This window comes from Pteropus medius, unplaced genomic scaffold, assembly GCF_902729225.1.
Source record: "Pteropus medius unplaced genomic scaffold, Ma_sr-lr_union100, whole genome shotgun sequence".
Taxonomy (NCBI): Eukaryota; Metazoa; Chordata; class Mammalia; order Chiroptera; family Pteropodidae; genus Pteropus; species Pteropus medius.
The window spans coordinates 560,287-581,290 of NW_024346501.1; the positions used below are offsets into that span (position 1 = coordinate 560,287).

Sequence of the window (21,004 nt, forward strand, 5' to 3'; positions counted from 1 at the left end):
AAGCAGAGCTACAAAAGTTCCTTTCGTCCTTTAATGAAGTTAATTCCCTGCCAAAGAACGCAACCACACCAGATGTGGGAAAACAGAAGCCAGCGCCAGTGCTGTCAATTGTCACACTGCGATCCACTTGGGGAAGAAGTAGATCTTTTTCCTAGCCGCCATGAATACAGTATCTACCATCCAGGGGAGAGAGTAGCACTTGGTAACAGTGCAAAAGGAGGGGATGGTGGCTTCAGACCAATAGCTGACATGACCCAAGGGAAAGGGAGGAAGTGTTTGTATTGGGGCTTCCAACAAGTTCCTACAAGAACAGTAGGAACCAGGGTGTATGCCATTCTGCAGGCTGAGAACCACAGGACTCCTGCCATCATGGGGCTAATGGTCATGATTCTTGTTGAGAGTGGCCAGTTAATCATGAGCTACACAGCTCATATATTAAAAATAACCCACCAAGTTTTTCAAATTACCTTAGTAAAAGCCAGTTAAATATATGCCTGCAATTCAAACATAAAATTTGCTCCTAAAAATCTTAATACTCCTGCATGTAACACATTTGTCATCTTCATTATACTATAATATTTACAGGCTATATAGGCTGTAGAAGGGGACAGTTTATTAAGTATAGAAGAAGAGTCTTTTACCTGGTGCATTTGTCCTGAGAGCCCACCAATAGCGGATTTTTTTTAGGGGCCCATACAAAATCAAATGATTAACAAAAAAGAAGAACTTCATTAAAGTTGTTAGAATCAGAGGGATCATGGAGTTAGAAACCCCAACACTGAAAGAGAAAGTGTAGGATGAACAGTCCACAAGAGAGCAGAGAAGGACTGATTAGAAAGGCAAGGAAGACCAGAAGAGTGGGCATTCACAGAAGATAAAGGAGCAATGAGTTCAAGAAGGAAGAGACATCCCCAAGGTCAAAGCAGTAGCTAAGCACTGTGAGTTAGGGGTTAACCTGTGTTTATTGGATTTGACAAATTTGTGGACATTCATTTGCCATTATAAAAGCAGTTTCAGTGGGAGAACAGTGTTGGGAACATTGAGGAGTGGGCCAGAGTCTGAAAGTAATAAGTTGGGAGATGAATAGTTGATGACAAAATGGAAATGATTCATTTAATTTATTATTTCAAGAAGTTAGTTTAAGAAGCAGAAGAGAGAAAATTGAGGGAGTCTAGGAAGAAATGATTAGTGTGGGAGAAGTTTGAATATATTAATTGACTGAGGACAATTGTCAAAACATATGGGGAAGGATATGAGAGAAGACATGGGAGAAGCAGAAAGGGGTGGAGCTAAGTGCAGAAATAAAGAGGATGACCTTCAAAAGTAGAAGGCACAGTGATTGAAAGAAAGAAGACATAAATGGGTATAGAGGTAGATAAATTTTTAGGTAGGAGGATGAGAAACTTAAAGAGATTATAGGGGATGTTTGCCATGTTTGTAGCTGCCAAGTGTCTTTTGATCACGTTATGAATTTTCTACATATGAATCTTGCATCCCCAAGGTAGAAACCAGGTCTCATTTCCTTGCTGCCAAGATGTAGGCATGTGATTTAGTTCCACCAGTCAGATGTTTCTGCATGAGATGTTAACTTGGAAGGGAGCAACATGAAGAGGTAAATACATGCAGACTTCATATTTTGGTAAGTGAGATGAAGTGTTTATCTCTTCAAGCATAATAGGAACAGAACTTCTGACATCCAGCTCTGAGCATCATCAGTGCATGATACAAGCTAAAATTTGGATTCCGACAGTGGTGTTTGCTACAACAGCCCCCGTGGCATGCCCAGGGCCTGATAGCTTCCAAGCTGGCTCTCTGGTCTTCTAGAGATATTCTGAACTACAAAATAACTTTGAACAAATGTGGCATTCAACCAGTAAATTAGATTCTGTTGTTTGTAACAAAGAAGCTTGGCTGATACATCTAGCACATCTAAAAGCATCGATTTTCTCAAGAGAGGAGACAAGGTCATTTGCTAGAAAGGTGAGGGCTTGAAGAGTATGATAATGTTTTAGAGTAGTTGATGAAACATTTGGAGAAGAAGCTGACTCAAGACTAGCAGAAAAATTGATGGAAAGCCTGAGGGTCCAGCTGAAGTTAGGGTTATGACTCATAGTAGCACTTATCTTCATTATTGTGTAATTTTCTTTCTCCTACAGAATAGGGAAGAGAGTAAGGGAACTGAAAATGGGAGGATAAGGCTGGGAGATAAGAAGGAAAGGGCAGAAGGTGACTAATAAGCCAATAAAATTGGGAGAATCGATGGTATTAAAGTTCCTTTGAGCTGAAAGGTCAGTATAGTATTAGTGAGTTCATGAGAAAGCTGGGGGAATAGTAGGTTGTGGCCAGAAGTTGCAATGTTCAAATATTAGATTTTAGAGATAGAGATGATCCAGGTCAAGGATAGATCCAAAGGAGTAGAGGATGTTTTTGGAATTAAAGAGACCCAGAAATGTGCAAGCTGTGCTATAGGATGGATCATCCACCCACATAGATGGTGAAATTTCCTAGGATGATGACAGAAATTGTAATGGAGAGAAAGACTTTGTATCAGGTCTTGACATCTATGAATAAGGGGCAGTGCTTGGGAGCTGAGTAGATAACAGTGGTGAAAGGGATGAAATGGCATAGCCCAACAGTCTGAAACTATGGGATGAGCTTTAATACTAGAAATGTAACAGACTAGAAACAACAGTAGTAGTTGAAAATATTGAAAAAGGAGACACAGCCAGAACTAAGGATTACAAAACTGTGAAAAACTGGCATTTTAATATAGAGCCAGAGCCACCATTCCAGAGGAACTGCTTGCATGTTTTGCTCCTTGAATCTTCAGAATGTTTGAACTGGGCCAAAATAATCTTTGGACTGGGGCAAAGCAACATTATGGTACAAACAAGTGTAAAACTAAAAGAAAGCAGACATTCTGACAATCAAGACATGATCGTGAACACTTTCTGAAGGTAGAATCGATAATCTGCCGTGAAGAGCTAAAGAATAATTTACCTGCTTAGCACCAATGGCAATTTCTTTCTCCTATTCATGTAATAATTTCCTGTCCTTTTCTCATAAAAGTCCCTTGCCTTTACCTTTGTAATCGAGACACAATTTGGAATTCTGCCTGACTTTGTGCCCCCGCGATGGCAAATAAATGCTTATTTTGCCTCTCACTTTGGCTTCGTATTTAATGTGAAAACCCAGTGTAGCAATAAATAAGGAAACGGAATCGGAGAGAGTGAAGGTGGTAGTCAGGTTCTGGTTGTCCTTCATTTGGTAAATGATATTACCAGAAGAAATGAGATGTCTGGTGAGCAATAACCGAACTCGATTTTCAAATATTCTAAGTTTGTCTATGGTATTTCTAGGGCTAATGTTCAGAACTAACTAAGCCACTCCTGAGACCACATGAGACTTCTTCAGACATTTGAAGGTGTTCCTACATACCCCCAAGCCTTCTTTTGTTCGGACTAACCATTTCCTTCAATCATCCTTCCACTTGTTCGTTCTTTATAAAAACTGCTCTTGGCTGTGATTGATGTCATCTTAAAATGTGGCGCTCAAAATCAAACGATTTTCCAGAGGCAATCTGACCAAAGGAGAATATAGTAGAACTATATCAGCTTTCCTTCCTACAGCGTAAAGTTACTTTGTGAAGCCAAAAGAAAGATCTTGACATTATTTTCTATGATGTCCCCCTTCTTTCCATTCCTCTCAAATGTACTTGTGCCTGAACAATAATTTGCTCATTGATGACAAGTGAGGAGAACAATATGAATAATCATGATGATGATGATGATGATGATGATGATGATGAAGAAGCTCAAAGCAGTGCCTGGGTGACAGTTGTCTCACAGAACTTGCATTAGCACTCATGAAGTAGATTGTGAATATTCATATTTTGCTTAACCTGAACTTTATATATAAAACAAGGAATGCATGACTTGCTCAGAGACCTGTTATGCTAACGCTCAAGTTACTTCCTGGTTTAAGTCAGGTAGCACAAGTGGAGAGCATTAATGTGGCTTCCAGAGATACCTAACTTATTTCCATGCAATGACTTGCATCCTAGAAAACTAACTCACACAAAGGACACTACCAAAAGAAGTAGTCAACATCCTGCTCCTATGTGGCACTCTACTGTTTATTAAATTATACCCTTAGGCTTAATGAAAAATGAAATCTATTAAAAAATGTACTTTGAATTCACTTGCAGTTACAAGTTGAGGTGTGTTTGATGTGGAATGATCACCTCTTTTCTAAAGAACAACCCAAGTTATCATATATCAGACCATAGTCTCATGGTCAGAATACAAGCTAAAAAAAGATAAATCAAAGTTAATAATAAACAGGAGGTAACGTAGTTGAGGAAATGTAAGATTCAGTGCTGCCAGATCTGGTTTGGGCCATTCCTTACTTGTCTCTACTAGTTAATGTCAAACATAGTGAAAATAAAATTAATGAGAAATTATAAAGTAATGAGGGGTCATTCATAGCATTGAAAAGTAAAGGAAATGTTAAATAAATTAATTATAAACAATGACCATCACATAAAATGTTAGATAAGAAGCCCTCAAAAATGTAGTTTAAAGTAAATGAAACTGGAGACAACATATTCACAAGGGATAGAGAGGGAGGGAGGCTGTTTGTGCAAAGATCACTGGATTGTAGTTTATGACAAAATCATTAGATTGAGATATGAATTTTAGTCTTTAATGCCCCTTAAGTTAGCATGGGTAAGTCATTGTCTCTCTTGGAAGGCAGGGGGAAAGAAAGAAAGGAAGGTCCTTGTAAGAAGTACCACAGTGGCTTATTTTAATTTATTTGTCCAGACACTCCACATCAGACATCGGCAGAAACAAGCCACCCCAGGGCATGATGGAATAAACTCTGAACTTCTTTGGGCAGATCTTTCATATTCTAGAGAGTTCTGTAATGGTTCCCAGTGAGTCACACCAAGCCACTGTGTAGTCCCTCCTACTTTGACTCTGAACTTGGCTGTGTGGCTTGCCTCAGCCAACTGAGCATCAGCACATGTGCTGCAGCACACTGGGATTTGTCCTCTTGGAATGCTGCCACTGCCCCGTGAGGAAATGGGTCTAGACTCCTGGAGAATGAAAGGCCACATGCAAGGAGAGGCCCAAATGGTTCAGCCTGTCCCAGGTTCCAGCTGACCTGCATGAGTGAGTCCAGGCAAGATCAGGAGAATAACCATCCAACAGTCCCACAGACCCACAAGAAACAGTAAAGTGTTATCGTCTAATGTTGCGAAGTTTGGGGTTTTTTGTTATGCAGCAAAAGATGGATACAAGCTGGAAACATCAGACCAGAGGACTAATAATTTCTAATGAAGAAAACGTTTCTAAAATCCTAGAGTCTTAAAATCCTATTGTGTTCAGCCTCACTGACAACCCCAAATGCCTCTGTGACTACCCCATGAATTTCTACCATTTCCTTACCAATAAGCTAAAGGAAGAAGGAGGTGATGTGAGAGAAATTTTATCATAATCATCGGAGCTTGTCATACATAGGATGCAGGTCTATGCAAGTCGATGTAATGTATCTTCTGAACACAGCTTTGTCTCTGTGGCCATTGTGGTATTTATACTTTTTATCCCTTTATTAACCCATTTCTCATTTAAAAAAGAAAAAGTGCAGCTCGCTGCTAGCGTTAATTTAATTTTACATAAACATGCTCTTTGAGGCTGGAGCAAATCTAGCTGGTTTTCAATGTGAAAATAAAATATAAAAACTGTTCTTGGGGTTATTTCTAAACAGAACTTGTATCTAACCCTAAGATAACAGGAATGTGTACATAAATTGGATTTATCAAATGGAATGTGTACATAAATTGGATTTATCTTCAGCCAACAACTGTTCGAGAGCGATGTTAACATCACTGGCAGGAGTGCTACCTCTTCTAGAATTTTACGTTTTCAAGGTTCGAGAATTACTATATTTTGTAAATGGGAACATCACTACTAAAAACAGAATGCTATAAATAGAATGATGTCTTTTATTTCCAAAGACTATCAATATACTAGAGCGATGCGAAAATAATAATAAAAGCGAGATACTTTGTGGAAAATTTTGGGGGTAAGGTTAGGACTGCAATCCACTAGCTATCTCCGAGTAAATGCTGCAGCCCCCAGCGCCACTGGCGAGTATTCTCGGGGCAAACAGGAAATGGGTTAAAATTATTATAATTGTTTTTATTCATAACATTTCCCCCTTTTAGATATTATGCTCATTGCCGTCAGGAACTGTTTCTTTTCGTTACTTCCCTACCAACCCCACCCTCAGCAATAACAGGCATTTACCACGTTTGATGAACAAGCAGAATCAATCATTCATTTCCTTTTCACTTTAGCAGTGGAAAGCACACATCTGTAGATTCTAAACATGTTATTTGAGTAGGAAGAGAAGTCAAAGAGGGAAGAGAAGGAAGAGGAGAGCCACACGCTCAAACATGCTAGAAGTACTTCCTCAATTTTGTCTATATTTTTTGCCCTTCCAACAAAAAGTTTATGATAAAAATATGTAACTCTAAGGAAATACTATGAAGAGTTTAATAAACAGAATTTTATGCCAACTATAATATCTATTAAAAAATTTAAAAACAAATATTCTCTTAAGCATTTCCAGACCGCTATAAGAGCACTATTTTTAAGAGGATGCTATGTCCTTTGCCTTGATTTATGTACTCAGAAATCCATCTTTATGCAGTTCGTCCTTCATTGGGCATGAAGGGGATATAAAGTAAATAAAATGCTTAAGCCATTCTGAAGAAATTTATAATCTAGTTGGAGAACCAAGAACAATGAAACTGTTAAATAATAATTTAAGATGTTACATTACTAAAATTGAAAGACAAATCATGCAAATATTAATCTTCTGTGTCAGAATTCTAGAAATGCTATGTATTTCAAAACAATAGTTACTTGATGTGTCATTCACATCCTAGGGATAAAAGATTTATATCGTTGCATATAATAAATTATAATTGGAAAAATAATAAAACTTCAAGGGAAAATAAAAATAGAAGCATATGATTCTGCTGCAAGATGATAATATAATCCCCCTGAGATTATCTCCTCGTTTCATACAGAATAGCATCTCATCTCAGAGCATTCAAGAAATGAGCCATTTATTCTAAAACTGAGCCATTTCTAGAGTTAAGATAATTCACAAAACATTAAAAATTTCTTAGGTTACGAAGCTACTTAACCTTAATCTTCAAAAATGAGTTTACCCAGACTATTCAGGGAGGCATTGAGTCTCTCTGGGCAACCCAAAGTTAGATTCTTTCACTTCTTCAACAAACATGTATTAAGCACCTACTCTGTATCATGCACTGGGCTAGGCTCTGGGGATATAAACATAATGAGACAAAGTTCCAGCCTATGCAAGTAGCAGAAAAGACAGAGTGCTAGAGGCAGTAGGGTGTAGGGAAAGAGCCTTGAAATGGATGTTAGAAGTCCCAAGTCCCAGCCTTGGTCCTACTACTACCCGAGCTCCTGTGTAAACTAGGCACATCATCAGATTGCCCTGTAAGTAAGTGTTCTCATTTGTCAGTTAAGATCAAAAGGCTATCTCACCAAATATGTTGTGAGAATTGAATAAAATAATAGCTTAAAAGTGTTCTGAAATGTAAATAGATTTATGGTGTCATTATTATTTATAGCATGTTCAGAGAACTAGAAACTATTTCTATCTGACCATTAAGTGTCATCTCTTTGGTGACATACACTACTTTCTTGGTGTCTAACTAGAAAATAGTATTTTAAAAAACAGTAAGATTTGAGTCTTTTATTACTGGGCATTTAATTAGACTTATTATTTAGCCAATTCGAGAGGGCTATTCACCATGTAATAAAATTTATGTTTTTAAGTCTACAGCCATGCCACTCTGAATAAGTCCAATCCCATCTGATCTCAGAAACTAAGCAGGATTGGGCCTGGTTAGTACTTGGATGGGAGACCACCTAGGAAGACTAGGTGCTGTAGGCATAAAAAATAAAAAATAAGGGATTGTAAGTTGACAAGGTCCTTGCAATCTGTGAGGTCAACCAAGGGTTGGTCACCTAAAAAAAAAAGAAAAAAAAATTATGCTTTTAAGCCAGTGTTGACCAGAAATTCCTCTTCTTCTATGAAAGACACTCAAAATCATTTCTAGATGCCAGATGCATCCTCTCTTGTGTGAATCACTCCCCTATAAGAAAAAGTGTGGATTTGAGCCTTCAAAGGAAAGTACCAGAGGAAAGTAAAGCTCACTTAAGAAATCAACTGGGTCATGTAATCATTTAAAAAATCACCTCCATTCTCATTTGTCTTCTGGTGTTCATTCCTCTCTTCCTTCTGATGTTCTCGTTCCTTCTCCTTATGTTTCCTCGGAATTGATTGATTGTTCAGTCAACACCTGTTTATTATACTTAATTTGGTCAAAGCCTCAGCTTCTCCAGAGGGGACTCGAAAAAGTAAATGTGGTTCCTGCAGGTCTTCTACTGTGAGCCCAGTGCTGTGAGTAGACTGGTGTGGAGCCCTGTACTCACCACAGCTGGCCTTGAACTAGCACAGCCCTGAAGGCAACTCCTGTCTGCCTCTTCATCAAGAGACAGGGATGATTTTGTTAGGAGAGAAACACTGGTAATGGTTTGCTTCACTCTTACTTCTGAATTCAGTAAGGTAAATAAGCTAGTTCACTTAATGTAGTATAATAACTCTGTAAAGATTATGTGTCAGAAACTCACTGTTTTAATCTGGGTATGCTCTCTCTGTGATGGTTAACCTTGCTTTTCCCCCATTTTTTTTTTCAGCTGCAAAATGAGGTCCAAATAATGTCCGGATTCCTTCAAGGTCTAAATATTGTATGATTTATTGCCTTTTAATGAGGACTGGTAAAGATGTAGCATTCATTCCCAATGAGGGACAAGTATGATTATATAAATTCTAAATGGATATAGACTCTTTCTACAAAGGGAGTTTACCTTCTTCCTCTATTTGTATAGTATGATCTTTCATTTAGTGGTCATAACCTTCCACTGTATTGGATGCTGTACAAATTTCCTTGTCATTATACTAACATGCCAGTAAAAACCAATTCTCTGTCTCAAACTTAAACAATGGCATGCACTGTTGAGGCCAAAAGCTGGCTCTTAGGTAAACACACACTTAGAGGAAGGAGCAAAGTGTCTTACTTTATCCAGGGGTAGAAAGAACTTCCATATCCAGTTAGAGAAGAGTCTTCAAGCAAAGACTATAACTGAGGGAAATTGTTCATTGGGATGAGCTGATGTTCTAGGGGGTGGAAGTAAAGCCACCTCCAGCAAAGACAAGGAAGTGACTGAAAACATCTGGAGCCATGGGGTGGAGTGGAGGGAGTCTTCAGGCCAGTGAGGGAAATGCTTTCCTCAACTCGAAGGCTAGAGGGAACATCTGGGTTTCATAATCACATAGCAGTAAAAGAAAGGAAAGCAGCAAATCTTAGACATACTGGGCAGCTATAGTGAGCCAGACACTGTCATCTCATGCATTTCACTTAATTCCCACCCTATTAAATAAGCTGGGTTCCGTGGACCATCCATCTTCAGACAAGATTATGGGACTTACTTCAAGACCAGAATCAAGAAGATGAACATCTAGGTTCATGTTTATTTTAGTAAAGTCTAGTGGCTGCCGTTACTATGCCTTCAAAATCTCCCATAACCGATTAACTTTGTTTCCATATATTTTAGCAGTTCTCAACTTTGGCTGAACATTAGGATGCTTTGAAAAAACGTTGATGTCTGGGCTCCATCCTATCCCAATCAAATAAGAATCACTTGGGGGAAGGAACAAAGGGACAAATGTTAAATCTCCCTAGGTTACTTTAATACGCACTTGAGAACTACTTATGTGCTCACTGGCAGTAAACCCTTATAAAACTAAAATGAGAGTATGTACTTTTTGCAAAGATTGCACATAAGAGAGAAGCTAGGAAGTCAAAACCTGAGTCTGAATCTGGTCCAAGGAAGGGATGAGATTTTGGTTTTATTAAATAGCTTTAGGAGACCTATTTAAAGCTGCCTGAGAAGATCCAAGGAATGCCAGAATAATAGCAAGAGCTTGCTTCTGCTCGTTTTCAGATCTGTGACCTATGAAAAAGTATTGGTTACCACAGACTCATCACAGATGGCCCATATCACTTGGGATAGGGGTTGTCCAATGCCATCCACAGCCTCAGGTCAGCAGTGCCTTTGGGCCACAGGCTACTTACTGTTCACTACAGAAACACACACACACACACACACACACACACACACACACACAACATCCTCTCAACAACCTAGAGCAAAGGTTATGAGGAAAGAATCCATAAAGGTAATTTAGGAAAAAATATAAAAACTTAGAGTAATCTAATTAATTCGAAGATGAATGCAAAGACCAATAATTTATCTTGCTATTTATGCAGATGAAAAAAAATAAAAGTTCACATAGAGTCATAGGAATAAAAATAGTTCAAAATCAAATCTAACTGCTGGCAGAAAACTGAGAACATAGAATAAGCTCAATAAATTCTTTTCTCGTGATTGATGACTTGATTGAGATTTATTTTGAGATTTGATCAATTTTTAATAAAGTTGAAATGCTTAGTCTTTTTCTTTTACATCTACTTCCCATTCACCATGGGACAAATTTATAACTTACGTTTTTAAGAATTGAAAGAAATGGTTGGGGTTTCTGATAAAATATGACAGGAAAATATGACAGGAAAAATATTAGTGGTGTCTATCTTATTTTCTTTTATAAAGAAAAAATCTAAAGGTAACTTTCATTTTCTATAGGACCTAAATACAAATTGACCTTATGAAAAGTGAAAAGTGGCTTCTCTCATCTTTCTGGCAGCAATACTGCTGCGGTGCTGCACAGCTCCGGGGATGCCTTATGCTCTGTAGTCTCTCCTTGGCACCCCTCCAGGTGTGCAGTGCCTTAATCAGAGGCTGTACATGACAGCCTTGATCAGCAGGGGTCATAAGCAACATTCTAAAAGGAATGCCAGAGAACATGTCAATCAAAATGTGAGCTATTTGTTTTTTGGTGTCCATTACTACAAATAAATAACAAATTTAAAAATTTGTATATAGATATTTAGCTTTTCTCTTGGAACGTTGGCCCTAGATGGGCATTGGGGCACCCTACGAACACATGGACTGATAACATCCATCATACATGTCTCCAACTTGCCAGTGGCCAGCCAGCAGTAGATACTCAGCACCTGCTCCCTGCCAAGGTCTGGTTGCCCAGACCTCACAGATAACACTCCTGCAGGAGTGTTGCCAGCATGTGAAGGCAGCAATCCTCCCCACAGTGCATCCTAGTTCATGGAGTGAGGAATTGTTTTCTACTGAGAGCATGGGCCCAAAGGGAGGGAAAGTGTCATTGAGGGCCTCATAAGTAAATAACAGAGGTGCTTGATGTTTTTTAAAGCGATATAACACATTTTAATTATCTGCTTTTGAAATTAAGAAAAATATATTTTCTCTTCCAGATTATGCCATTGAAAGAAGAAATACCAGAAGATAGGAGAGAGAGAACAAAAAGAGAAGGTGGTAGATGAGAAGGGAGACAAAGTGAAGAGGATGGAGAAAGAACTACAGAAATAAGAGGAGAAGAAGGGAGATATCTACAAATAGAAGAAAGAGGCACATGATAAGAAGGACGGAAAGGAAACAAGGAGAGACAAGGAAAGAGATACTGGGCTCCAAGTTGAGTGAAAGATTATACTGTGTGTATACAGTCAGCATTCATCTGAGCTGTTAACATCCATTTAACTAACATGCACTGCATACCTACTGCCTGCCTGAGTGTTGGGTAGGATTCAAATTTGCATAGGCTTAGTCTTGCTATCATGACATTTATGATTTCAAAGAGGTATAAAATATATACACAGCTACTGCACAAGGCAGTGCTGCATCGAAGATGCTGTCTGCTCTCTGCCATCCCCCAGTGTCACCACAGGGCCTAGCAACTAGTGGGTGTTCATTCAATTTCTTGAATGTGTTAAATGCTAACTTGTGATACAAGTACTATAAACAGGGAAGAGGTACGGACTGTTTCCAGCGCAGGAGAAGACAGGCAGGAAAGTTTTCCTAAAGATTGATGCTTGAAGAATAGGTGGGATTTTCGTAAGTCAAGTCGTGAGGCAAGACATTTTAGACAAAAGCCACAGTGTGAAGCTGCAGAGCCTATGTGGGTTTAGGGCCTGAAAATGCCACATTATTTGAATACAGAGTTTGTAACAGAAAGACGATAAAGCTGAAAGAGATTAGTGTTAGATTGTTCTGGTCCATGAAAGTTGGCAAGAGGCTAAGTTTTACTTTGCACAAGAAGGAGGGGTGGGCATCAAAGATTTTTCAGCAACAAAATTAAGGATCAATGTTCAGAAAGATGAATTTGACAACTACATGTAGAAATGTCTCACCTGGAGAACCTGGAGCAGAGTTTCTGACAGCATGATCTGTAACCCCATCTGTGATCCAATCACTTGGAGTGCTTGTTCAAAATGCAAATACCTGGGCCTTGCAGATATTATATTTCTTAGGTCTAGGGTAAGGTCCCAGATCTGTGTTTAAATAAGCTATCCAGTACATGAAATTTCCTGTACATGAAAGCTAGCTAAAACTGGCTTAGAAATAAGACTAGTGAGTATTAATTATCTATTGCTGTGTAACCAATTTCCCCAAACATGGTGGCTTAATATAACAAAAATTAACTATCTCAAGGTTGTAGGTCAGGAATTCGAAACTGGCTCAATTGAGTGGTACCATGAGTTTCACTGAAGCAGTCAGCTGAAGGCTTGACTGGGGCTTGAGGATTCATTTCCAAATTCATTCTGAGGCTGTTGGTGGGAGTGCTTAATTCCCCTCCACATGGACCTCTCCACAGGCTGCTTGTGACACAGCAGCTGGCTTTCCTAAGAATAAATAATCCAAGAGAGGGAGACACACATACACCAAGACAAGCCGCAAAGCCTTTTATAACATAATCTCTGAAGTGACATAAAATAGTCCCCCCTTATCCATGGCTGGTCAATAGCAGTCTGAAAATATTAAATGGTAAATTCCAGAAATAAACAACTCATAAGTTTTAAATCGTGTGCTGTTCTAATGAAATCTCTCTTGCTCTGACCCATCCTGGTTGTAAATAGTCCCCTTGTCCAGCACACCCACACTGTATACACTACCCACCCCTTAGTCACTTAGCAGCCATTTCAGTTATCAGATTGACTGTCACAGTATTGTGGTTCTTGTGCTCAACTAAACTTTATTTTACTTAACAATGACTCAAAGCCATTCACTTAACTTTTATTACAGTATATTGTTATAATTCTTCTATTTTGTTATTGTTATTAATCTTACTGTACCTAATTTATAAATCAAACTTTATCATAGGTATGTACATATAGGGTGAAAGATAAGTATATATGGGGTTCGGTACTATCTGTGGTTTCAGGCATCTACTGGGGGGTTTGGAATGTATCCCCCACAGATAAGGGGGGACTACTGTACTAGGAGATAGGGATTGCTGAGGCTAACTTGGAGTCTAGGTACCACAGGAGGCAAAATCCATAAACTAGGTGTGAAGTGGTAAGTTGCTGTGAAATAATAGGAGTTAATGTGTTTGAACACTTAACCACTTCCAAGAACTGTTGTAAGCACTTTACATATATTATCTCATTTAACCCTCACGATAATTTAATGAGATAGGCACTTGTATTATCTACAGGAGGGGACCGAAGGACAGAGAGGTTAGTAGCAATGTGAGAATGCTGTTATAAAGAACAACTCGTCAGGACATGGAAAGAGATTTGAGCGTGGAGGAAGGTAACCGGCTGTTACCAGTATCCTACGGAATTTTTACTGGCTGATAAACCACCCTTTATAGTTCTTCAACTCTTCAATCCATGAAGTGTTAGGACTCATTTAGCGGTCCACAACAGCTAACCTGGGGCAAACAACACTCTGGCCAAAAAGCACTCCATAGGCCATTCATTTAATAAGCAGTGGGAACCAAACCTAAACCAGAAATTCTCCTCTGATGGGATTCCCTAGAATAGTTCCTAAATAGTTAGGTCTGGAGGACTGATATCTGCCCCATGGCTCTTTCCAACCTTGAGTTTCTTCTGTAGTTTGAAGAGGTTAGGAATGAGAAAGTTTCATTTTTGAACAGAGTATGTCAAGCTCCTGAATTTACTAGGTAGACTGTGGAGAGAACTGAATGCTCACTGCTTATTACATCTTTCCCTAACACGTGCAATCTGGCCTTCACCAAAGCAAGCTGTTTTTCTCTACATATTAAGCGTTCCTCTTCAGTGGAACATGCTCTCCAATGTCTACTTTGCTGCTTCTTCACTTTCCTCCAAGATTTCCTTTTCCGGTCCTCAGTCGGCTCCTCCCTTCATGCACCACTCCAACCTGTTCTTGCTGCAATTCACAATATTCTTGACCTTCTTAACCCTTCCTCCAAATTTCTTTTATTTTCTTTCTCTCCCTGTTGTTTTCAGTCTCTATTTTTCCAGCCTTTCTCCTCCTTGATCCTGTCTTGCAGAGCCATACTTGTACTTGCAAGTGCCTGAGAGATTCGTCATTTACTTAATGGCAAGAAAAGGAAAATAAAAAAAAAAAAAGTAAGCTCCAAGAGACGAAGGAGCAGAACCCGACAGAGAGGAGAGCAGACTTGGCCAGCGGGACTCAGTGTAACTGAGAAGGGCCTGCCCGCCTCCGCAGGCTCTACCTTGCAAGAAACTCTGAGCTCTGGGGGTGAAAAAGGGGCCAGGCCGCTGATATTAATAAGTTCCGCAGGACCCGAGATGTCAGGACGTGCCCTCGAAGACTGCAGGTGGAGGGGGAGGCCTGGTCCCAGACCACCGCCAATCCGGACAGGGCGCGTCCAGGCCAGCGGGCCTGCGATGCAGCAGGCTGCTCGGCCCCGCCGCCGCCCGGCCCTGGAGCGTGTCCAAGCACCTGGGTGGAGCCGCGAGCGCCCAGTCAGTCACCCCGGCATGTGGGCCGCGGGTGGGGCGGCACGGGCGGGCCGGGGCTGAGGGACACTGTTTGCCAACATTTCACCGGAGTGTTTGTCCAGCCAGCCTGTGCCGCTCGCGGGCGCCTCTCACTGTCCCTTCCTCCCTTCCCGGAGCTTCGAGCGGCCCAGCAGGACGTGGCGGGTGAGCAGGTCGCCCTGCCAGGCGAGCCCCAGACCCTGCACAGGTGGGTGCCGGGATGGGGAGGGAGGCCGGGAAGGGGAGGCTGGGAAGAGTTTGGGGGGCGTCCCTGAGGGGGAGCGTAGAGGGCAGGGGCTGGGGGAGGCGGGCGGTGAGGCCTGGGTCCCCACGGCCCGCGCCCCTCCCACGGCCCCTTGGCCGCTCCTAGGTTGGGCGCAGGTGCGGCGCTGGGCAGCGAGCACGGGCGAGGCGGGCGGGTGTCCGGTGTCCGGTGTCTGGTGTCTGGACCCGCCGGCAGGTGAGCGGCGGTGCTCCAGGGGTCGGGGCTCGTGGTCGCGGTAAAGGGGATCCCTGAGAGGACAGCCGCAGGGCACGTGGGAGGCGTAGGGGCAGTTCTGGGGCTGCGGGCGGGGCTCCGTGTCACCCAGGGGCGTGTGCACGCACGTCAGGCGGGGTTCCGCCGGGGAGGGAGCTGGGGCGGCCGGGTGGTGGCGGCGTGGGTGGGTCTGGGCTGGTCTACAGTTACTGGATTCCTTTAGAACAGCTCCGGCGCCGCGCGTCTCCCCCGGCTGCCCCGGGCTCCCACCGCCCCGCGACGGGCACCCCACGCCGCTGTGCGGGAGCGACTGCACCGCGGACGAGCACAGGCACACACGTGGGTAGAGCTGTGTGGACTTCCTTCGTCCCAGACCTATCAGGACCGTCCGGGGAAACGGTTTCAGCGCGACGGCACCCGCGGTGCCCGGTGGGTTTGGGGCGCGGAGGGCCGGGGCCTGCTTCAGACCCAGACCGTGGCCCCCAGTCAGCTTGGTGACGATGACCTACCTCCACCAGGTGGGCACCCTTGCCCGCTCCTGCTCCTGAGGTTTTTGTGGGCCTCCAAAGGGGGCGCGCGTGGAGAAGCGATGCGAAGTGACAATTTGGTGGTTTTCTCAGAGTTGTTTTTCCCTCCCCAAGGATCATAGGAAGAAGCAAGTGTGGCACCTCTCTTTTTCTAAACTTAGTCTCTTCACCTCCTAAGAGGATTTTATTTGAATGCCTATTTAATAGAAACCTCTTAGATATAGTATTTTTTAAGTGAATAAATAAGTCGAAGGCAATGATTTGGCGTGTGGGTGGAATTTTCCAGAGAAATCTGTGTGTATAGTAATTTCAAATTTCTGAAGAATGGTATGTATTTACGAAACTTACCAAATTGCTGTCACCTCTGGTAATTTATTTTGTCCTCAAAAATGGCCCTTTTGCAGATAGATTAATAAAGTTGAATAAGATAACTGAAAATCAGAAAACAGCTATTTTAAAACAAAATGCAAACTATATTCTTAGCATTAAAGTTATACTGTTGGTATTACAATATTTTTATGATTTAGGCTGTATCTCAGGCTGAGTCTTTTAGGGGTGGTTTATTTTTATTTATTTTTGTCTCAGAGTCATTAAAAACACGATTTTTATTTTGTAGGACAGGGCTGTGGAAGGTGTGACAATCAGGCCAAATCTGTGGGTATCTTGGGAAACAACTGGTCCTATGACCCTTTAGAAATTTATTTTTGGAATAAATAGCAGATGTGGGCTTGCGGCTTGTCATTTCTCTCTTAAGAAAAGTGCTGTGGAAGAAGAAACCCAAGTTGGCTGAGCTTTTTCTTTTTATTGGCTCTTGAATAAGTGGAATTTTGTAACACTGAACTTTAGGGGAAAGTCATTTGAGTTTGAATTAGTATCAGGAATGGTTGTCCTGTCAGGGAGTGAAAGTGGGAAAATCCCTGGTTAACTTCCTCATTGCTATTTCCTTTATTCTGGCTCCACTTGTCTCTGTAACTTCACAGAGATTATCCGGCATAGTCCTCAAATTACAAAGATTCACAGTGCAGACCCTCATTTCAAAGATGAGAAAACTGAGTCCGGAGAAGTGAAGTAACAGCCCAAAGTCACACAGCTCATGAGAGGGAGAGCTGGGAGTCCAGGTTAGGGTCCCTTGCTGATTGTCCTGTGAGCACCCAGTGCTGTGTTTGAGTTGTCCATCTGATAGCATAGGGGAGGAAAGAGTTCATTCACACCAGTAGGAATCAACATCCTTTGAATGGCGTACATATTATTCAGCAGCTTTACTATAAGACAGTAGTCAGCCAGTCCCCAAGTATTCTCTGAGGACACAGGAAAGCCAGTGTCTTTCCTTCAAGATCCACTAGTTTACTGCTAAAAATCTATGTTTGCTACAAAAAGCAAACGAAAAATTTAAATTGTGAAAGGCTGAGCATCTCATCACACTTGTGAGAGGCTGTGCCATTTTTGCTACTCGTAGTGGTTGTGTGAACAGGGAAACTGGGAGAAAAAAGTGAACAAACAACATTCACACCTGGTCCAGCACTATAGTCAGTTCCTTGCTGTCCTTCCCAGGGTGGGGTCTTTTTAATACCTGGCCTCCCTTAAGCTTAACCTCAATTACCAGGATGAGGCTTCTGCCCGAGAGGCACTCTGTGTCAGGCACTTTCAGGTCAACATTTCCATTGCTTCAAGAATTCGCTAGTCTTCTTTCTGAGATTTCACATGTGGTATCACATCTTGATGACATTCTGATTCTGGGCTCACAAAGAAACTCCACTGTACAGTAGAGCCGGCTTAGAGCCTGGCTGCCCAGCTCCGCCACTTTCCATCTTCTCCATCTGTGAAATGGGGCTAGTGAGGGATTCAACTCCAAGAGCTACTGTGAAGATTAAATGAGTTAATACAGGTAAAGTGCTGAAGGTAGTGGCTGACACAGTAAGTGTAAGCTGTCATTACCGGGAGTGCTCTGGGTCGGGCAGGGGGAAAATGTGAATTTGGCACTTTCAGGCTCTACTCATGCCATCACTGTTGCTAGGATTTACCCCATTCGAAATGGAGAACAGAGCAGAAGCCTCAGGCTTCCATGAATTCATTTTCTACCGTGTTTTGTTTCTATGAATGTCAACCATTGGAGTCATGGAATGGGCCAACAGAAGGACATTTACTGGAATGTCAAGGAGTCATTCACTTTGGTTTCTTACCACTTCATCTCAGCACTGGAGTTGAGTGTGCCAAGGACCCAGATTCTTCTTCTGGTTCCCATCATCTACAGATAAAAGCACAGTTTCTGGAAACCTCTCCTTTGGTGTAAATTTAGTGGGCCCACCCCTTAAGAAGCTGTTAGAACCCAAAAGTCAAGAAAGCGTTACAGGATGTCGATTCTGTAGCTGTTACAGCCTTAGAGGGTCACCTCAAAGCAAAATAAAAAGGTAGGAAGGGAGCCTGGGATAGGCATGCCAGACTGCATTACAATTGCATTGCTTTTAATCCTTTTTCAATTTTCTCTTAATATTGTGTTTCACTTGAGTTCCGGTAGTTGAATGCTGCAGGAGATTATAGGATGCAGTTAGCAAGAATAATTGTAGCCTCAGTAAAAGTCCATGTACACAATGAATAGTTAGTGAATCTAGCTATGTGCTGTGTATGCAAACCACTTTGGGGTGGAGCTGTTGAGAGTGTTTGCCTCAAAAAACTGATGTAAATGGAGAATATTTGCAAGGAAGAAGAGGAAGAAAGGGGAGCTCAAGGACACTGCCAGGAGGTGAGAGGAGCTCACAGCCCAGCTATGTGGATGACTAGGTAAAGGAACTCGGAGGCTGAGTGACTAGTGTGAAGTTTCAGAGCATCTGAACTTAGTTTGGAGAAATGAGATTTGAGAGGACATGGCTAGATGGTGAGATTACTGAGGCGTTATAAACACCAAATTACTGGTCAATTTCTTAGAGTTTGGGTAATCCTGAAAAGTCACAGTAAGAAAGCTTTTTTGTGTATCATATTTAAATTAAAAGCCTTTTATTCTAGAATGGAAAAGTAAACATAATTTCATTCCGATTATGAAAGTATGAAGATTTGCTTTTTTTTTTTTTTTAAATCAGCCAAATAGAAATGTGTAAAGTAGAATGAAACCTCAGTGGAATTGTTACCCCCCCTTCCAATAGAATCACTGTAAAACCATTGGTGCATGTACCAGTCCATGGCTCCTTTTTAAAGGAGCCTCTGGTAAATTCTTTATAAAACAAGGATCTTTTCTAATGAACCTAATCACCTCTTCATTCCCCCAGTTTATCTGGTCTGTAAATTTAGATTTTATTAAATTCAATTATCTGGAGGAGGTACACCTAAAACCTGGTGACCTTCCAGAATGTATGTAAATGTTCTCTCCTGCACCTGCACTGTTTTCATGATTCTTGTAGGTCTGGAAATACCATTGTCCTTCTGTGAAGATGAAAGTACATAATTGTGTTTATTCAATGCTGCTATTAAGGGGAAATGGGAAAATTGCATTGTGGTCTAATTTTTATTTCTTCTTTTTTCTTCTTTGAGCATGATTCTGTTTTGATTTGGTTTGAGGTGGGTAATTATGTGAAATCTCAAAAAAACAGTATGTTGTTTTGAAATAAGTTGTTTGGAAAAAGTCTTTTAATTTATTCCTGGGCCTTTTTTAAAAAAATTCTTTTCTCAGCCGTACAGTTGGTGGTTTGTTAGGCTCTGAGGTAATAATATGTTTGCTTGGTTGGGAGAAGGCCAAACCTCCTTTAATTTTTTTGTTTCCCTGAGAATGACCTGTAAAATGTTAGGGTTTCTTTTGTGTTTTTGATAAAGTATCTTTGGAAATTACGGGATAGTGGTTACACAAACTCTTAACAAAGCATGCCTCACCTTTTCTTCTCTATTCCTTGAAATGAAAAGCGATACTGCCTTTCTTCCACGCTTTATTCCTAAGCCTGTCCTTGCCCAGTGTCTACACATTTTAATACTGCCTGATTTTTGGCTGTTGCCTTTTGCAGGTTCGTGAACGGCATTTCGGACAGGATGTTTGGTGCTGAAGACCAAGAACTAGTTAGCTGAATTATTATCCCAGTCATTCAGGATTGTTCTGAGTCTCCAGGAAGGTCCATCCAAGTGCCAGCCCAGGTGGAGGCACACTTGGAAGCCAATTTCAAGAACTTTTGTCACAGGCGTAAAAGACTCCAGACCTGCAAAGATGCTGAAACAGATACTATCAGAGATGTACATAGATCCTGAGCTGCTGGCAGAGCTCAGCGAAGAACAGAAACAGATCCTGTTCTTCAAGATGAGGGAGGAACAGATCCGGCGATGGAAAGAAAGAGAAGCAGCAATGGAAAAAAAGGAGTCCTTGCCAGTGAAATCCAGGCCAAAGAAAGGTAAACTTAGCTATATCTCCTCTGTGAATGTGTTAGGAGAATGGTCCTCGGCTTGTTTTAACATTTCACACTAGTCAGAAGCAAGCCAAGCCGGGTGCAAGTTCCAGTTTGGTAGATGGACCCTAAATGTTATTGAAATTCCAATAGTGCAGTTTTTCAACTTGAAGTCTTCACTGAGGCGCGCGCGCACATACACGCACATGTGCAGAACAGTTACCCTGGAGTTGTGTAAGCAGATCTCTTACTTGAAATTTGACTGACTTTGAGCTGAAGTAACAAGTCACCTGTGGAGTTTGATGTGAGGAGTATTAAGGAAGGTGTCTATCCTCCTTATTGTCACAGATGCCTAGTTTAGTGACCTTTACCTTTTACTGTTTTTTGTTAAAATCTTTTTCCAATTAAGTCTTAATAATAATATGGATATAAATATGAGTAGCTCATTTATTATTATTATCAATAGCAGATATTTGTTAAATAGCTGGTCGGTTCTACTTACCAATATACAAAGTCCTTGTATCAGTATCTTTATAGCAATTGTGTTTGTATTTCTTAGACTTTAAGAGATTTTTCTTTGAGTTATCATTTTTAGGGAAGTTCCCTCTTA

The 21,004-nt window shown here is 41.2% G+C and overlaps 1 protein-coding gene and 1 pseudogene across 6 annotated transcripts in view; both read left to right on the forward strand.

Annotated features, from left to right (window-relative positions):
• Positions 1-7,882: 7,882 nt before the first annotated feature.
• Positions 7,883-8,001, forward strand: LOC120613143 (uncharacterized; annotated as a pseudogene).
• A 6,999-nt stretch (positions 8,002-15,000) lies between these two features.
• SH2D4A (SH2 domain containing 4A) overlaps positions 15,001-21,004 on the forward strand; it is a 53,097-nt gene continuing 47,093 nt past the window's right edge. The window contains exons 1-2 of one of the 6 annotated variants that reach the window (XM_039875743.1): positions 15,001-15,239; positions 20,023-20,400. In XM_039875743.1, coding sequence (XP_039731677.1) covers positions 20,220-20,400 — 181 coding nt within the window. In that variant the 5' untranslated portion in view covers positions 15,001-15,239; positions 20,023-20,219. Of the gene's footprint in view, positions 15,240-15,629; positions 18,445-20,022; positions 20,401-21,004 lie in introns of those variants that run through there. The other 5 variants (XM_039875748.1, XM_039875744.1, XM_039875745.1 and 2 more) reach the window with 5 other exon arrangements.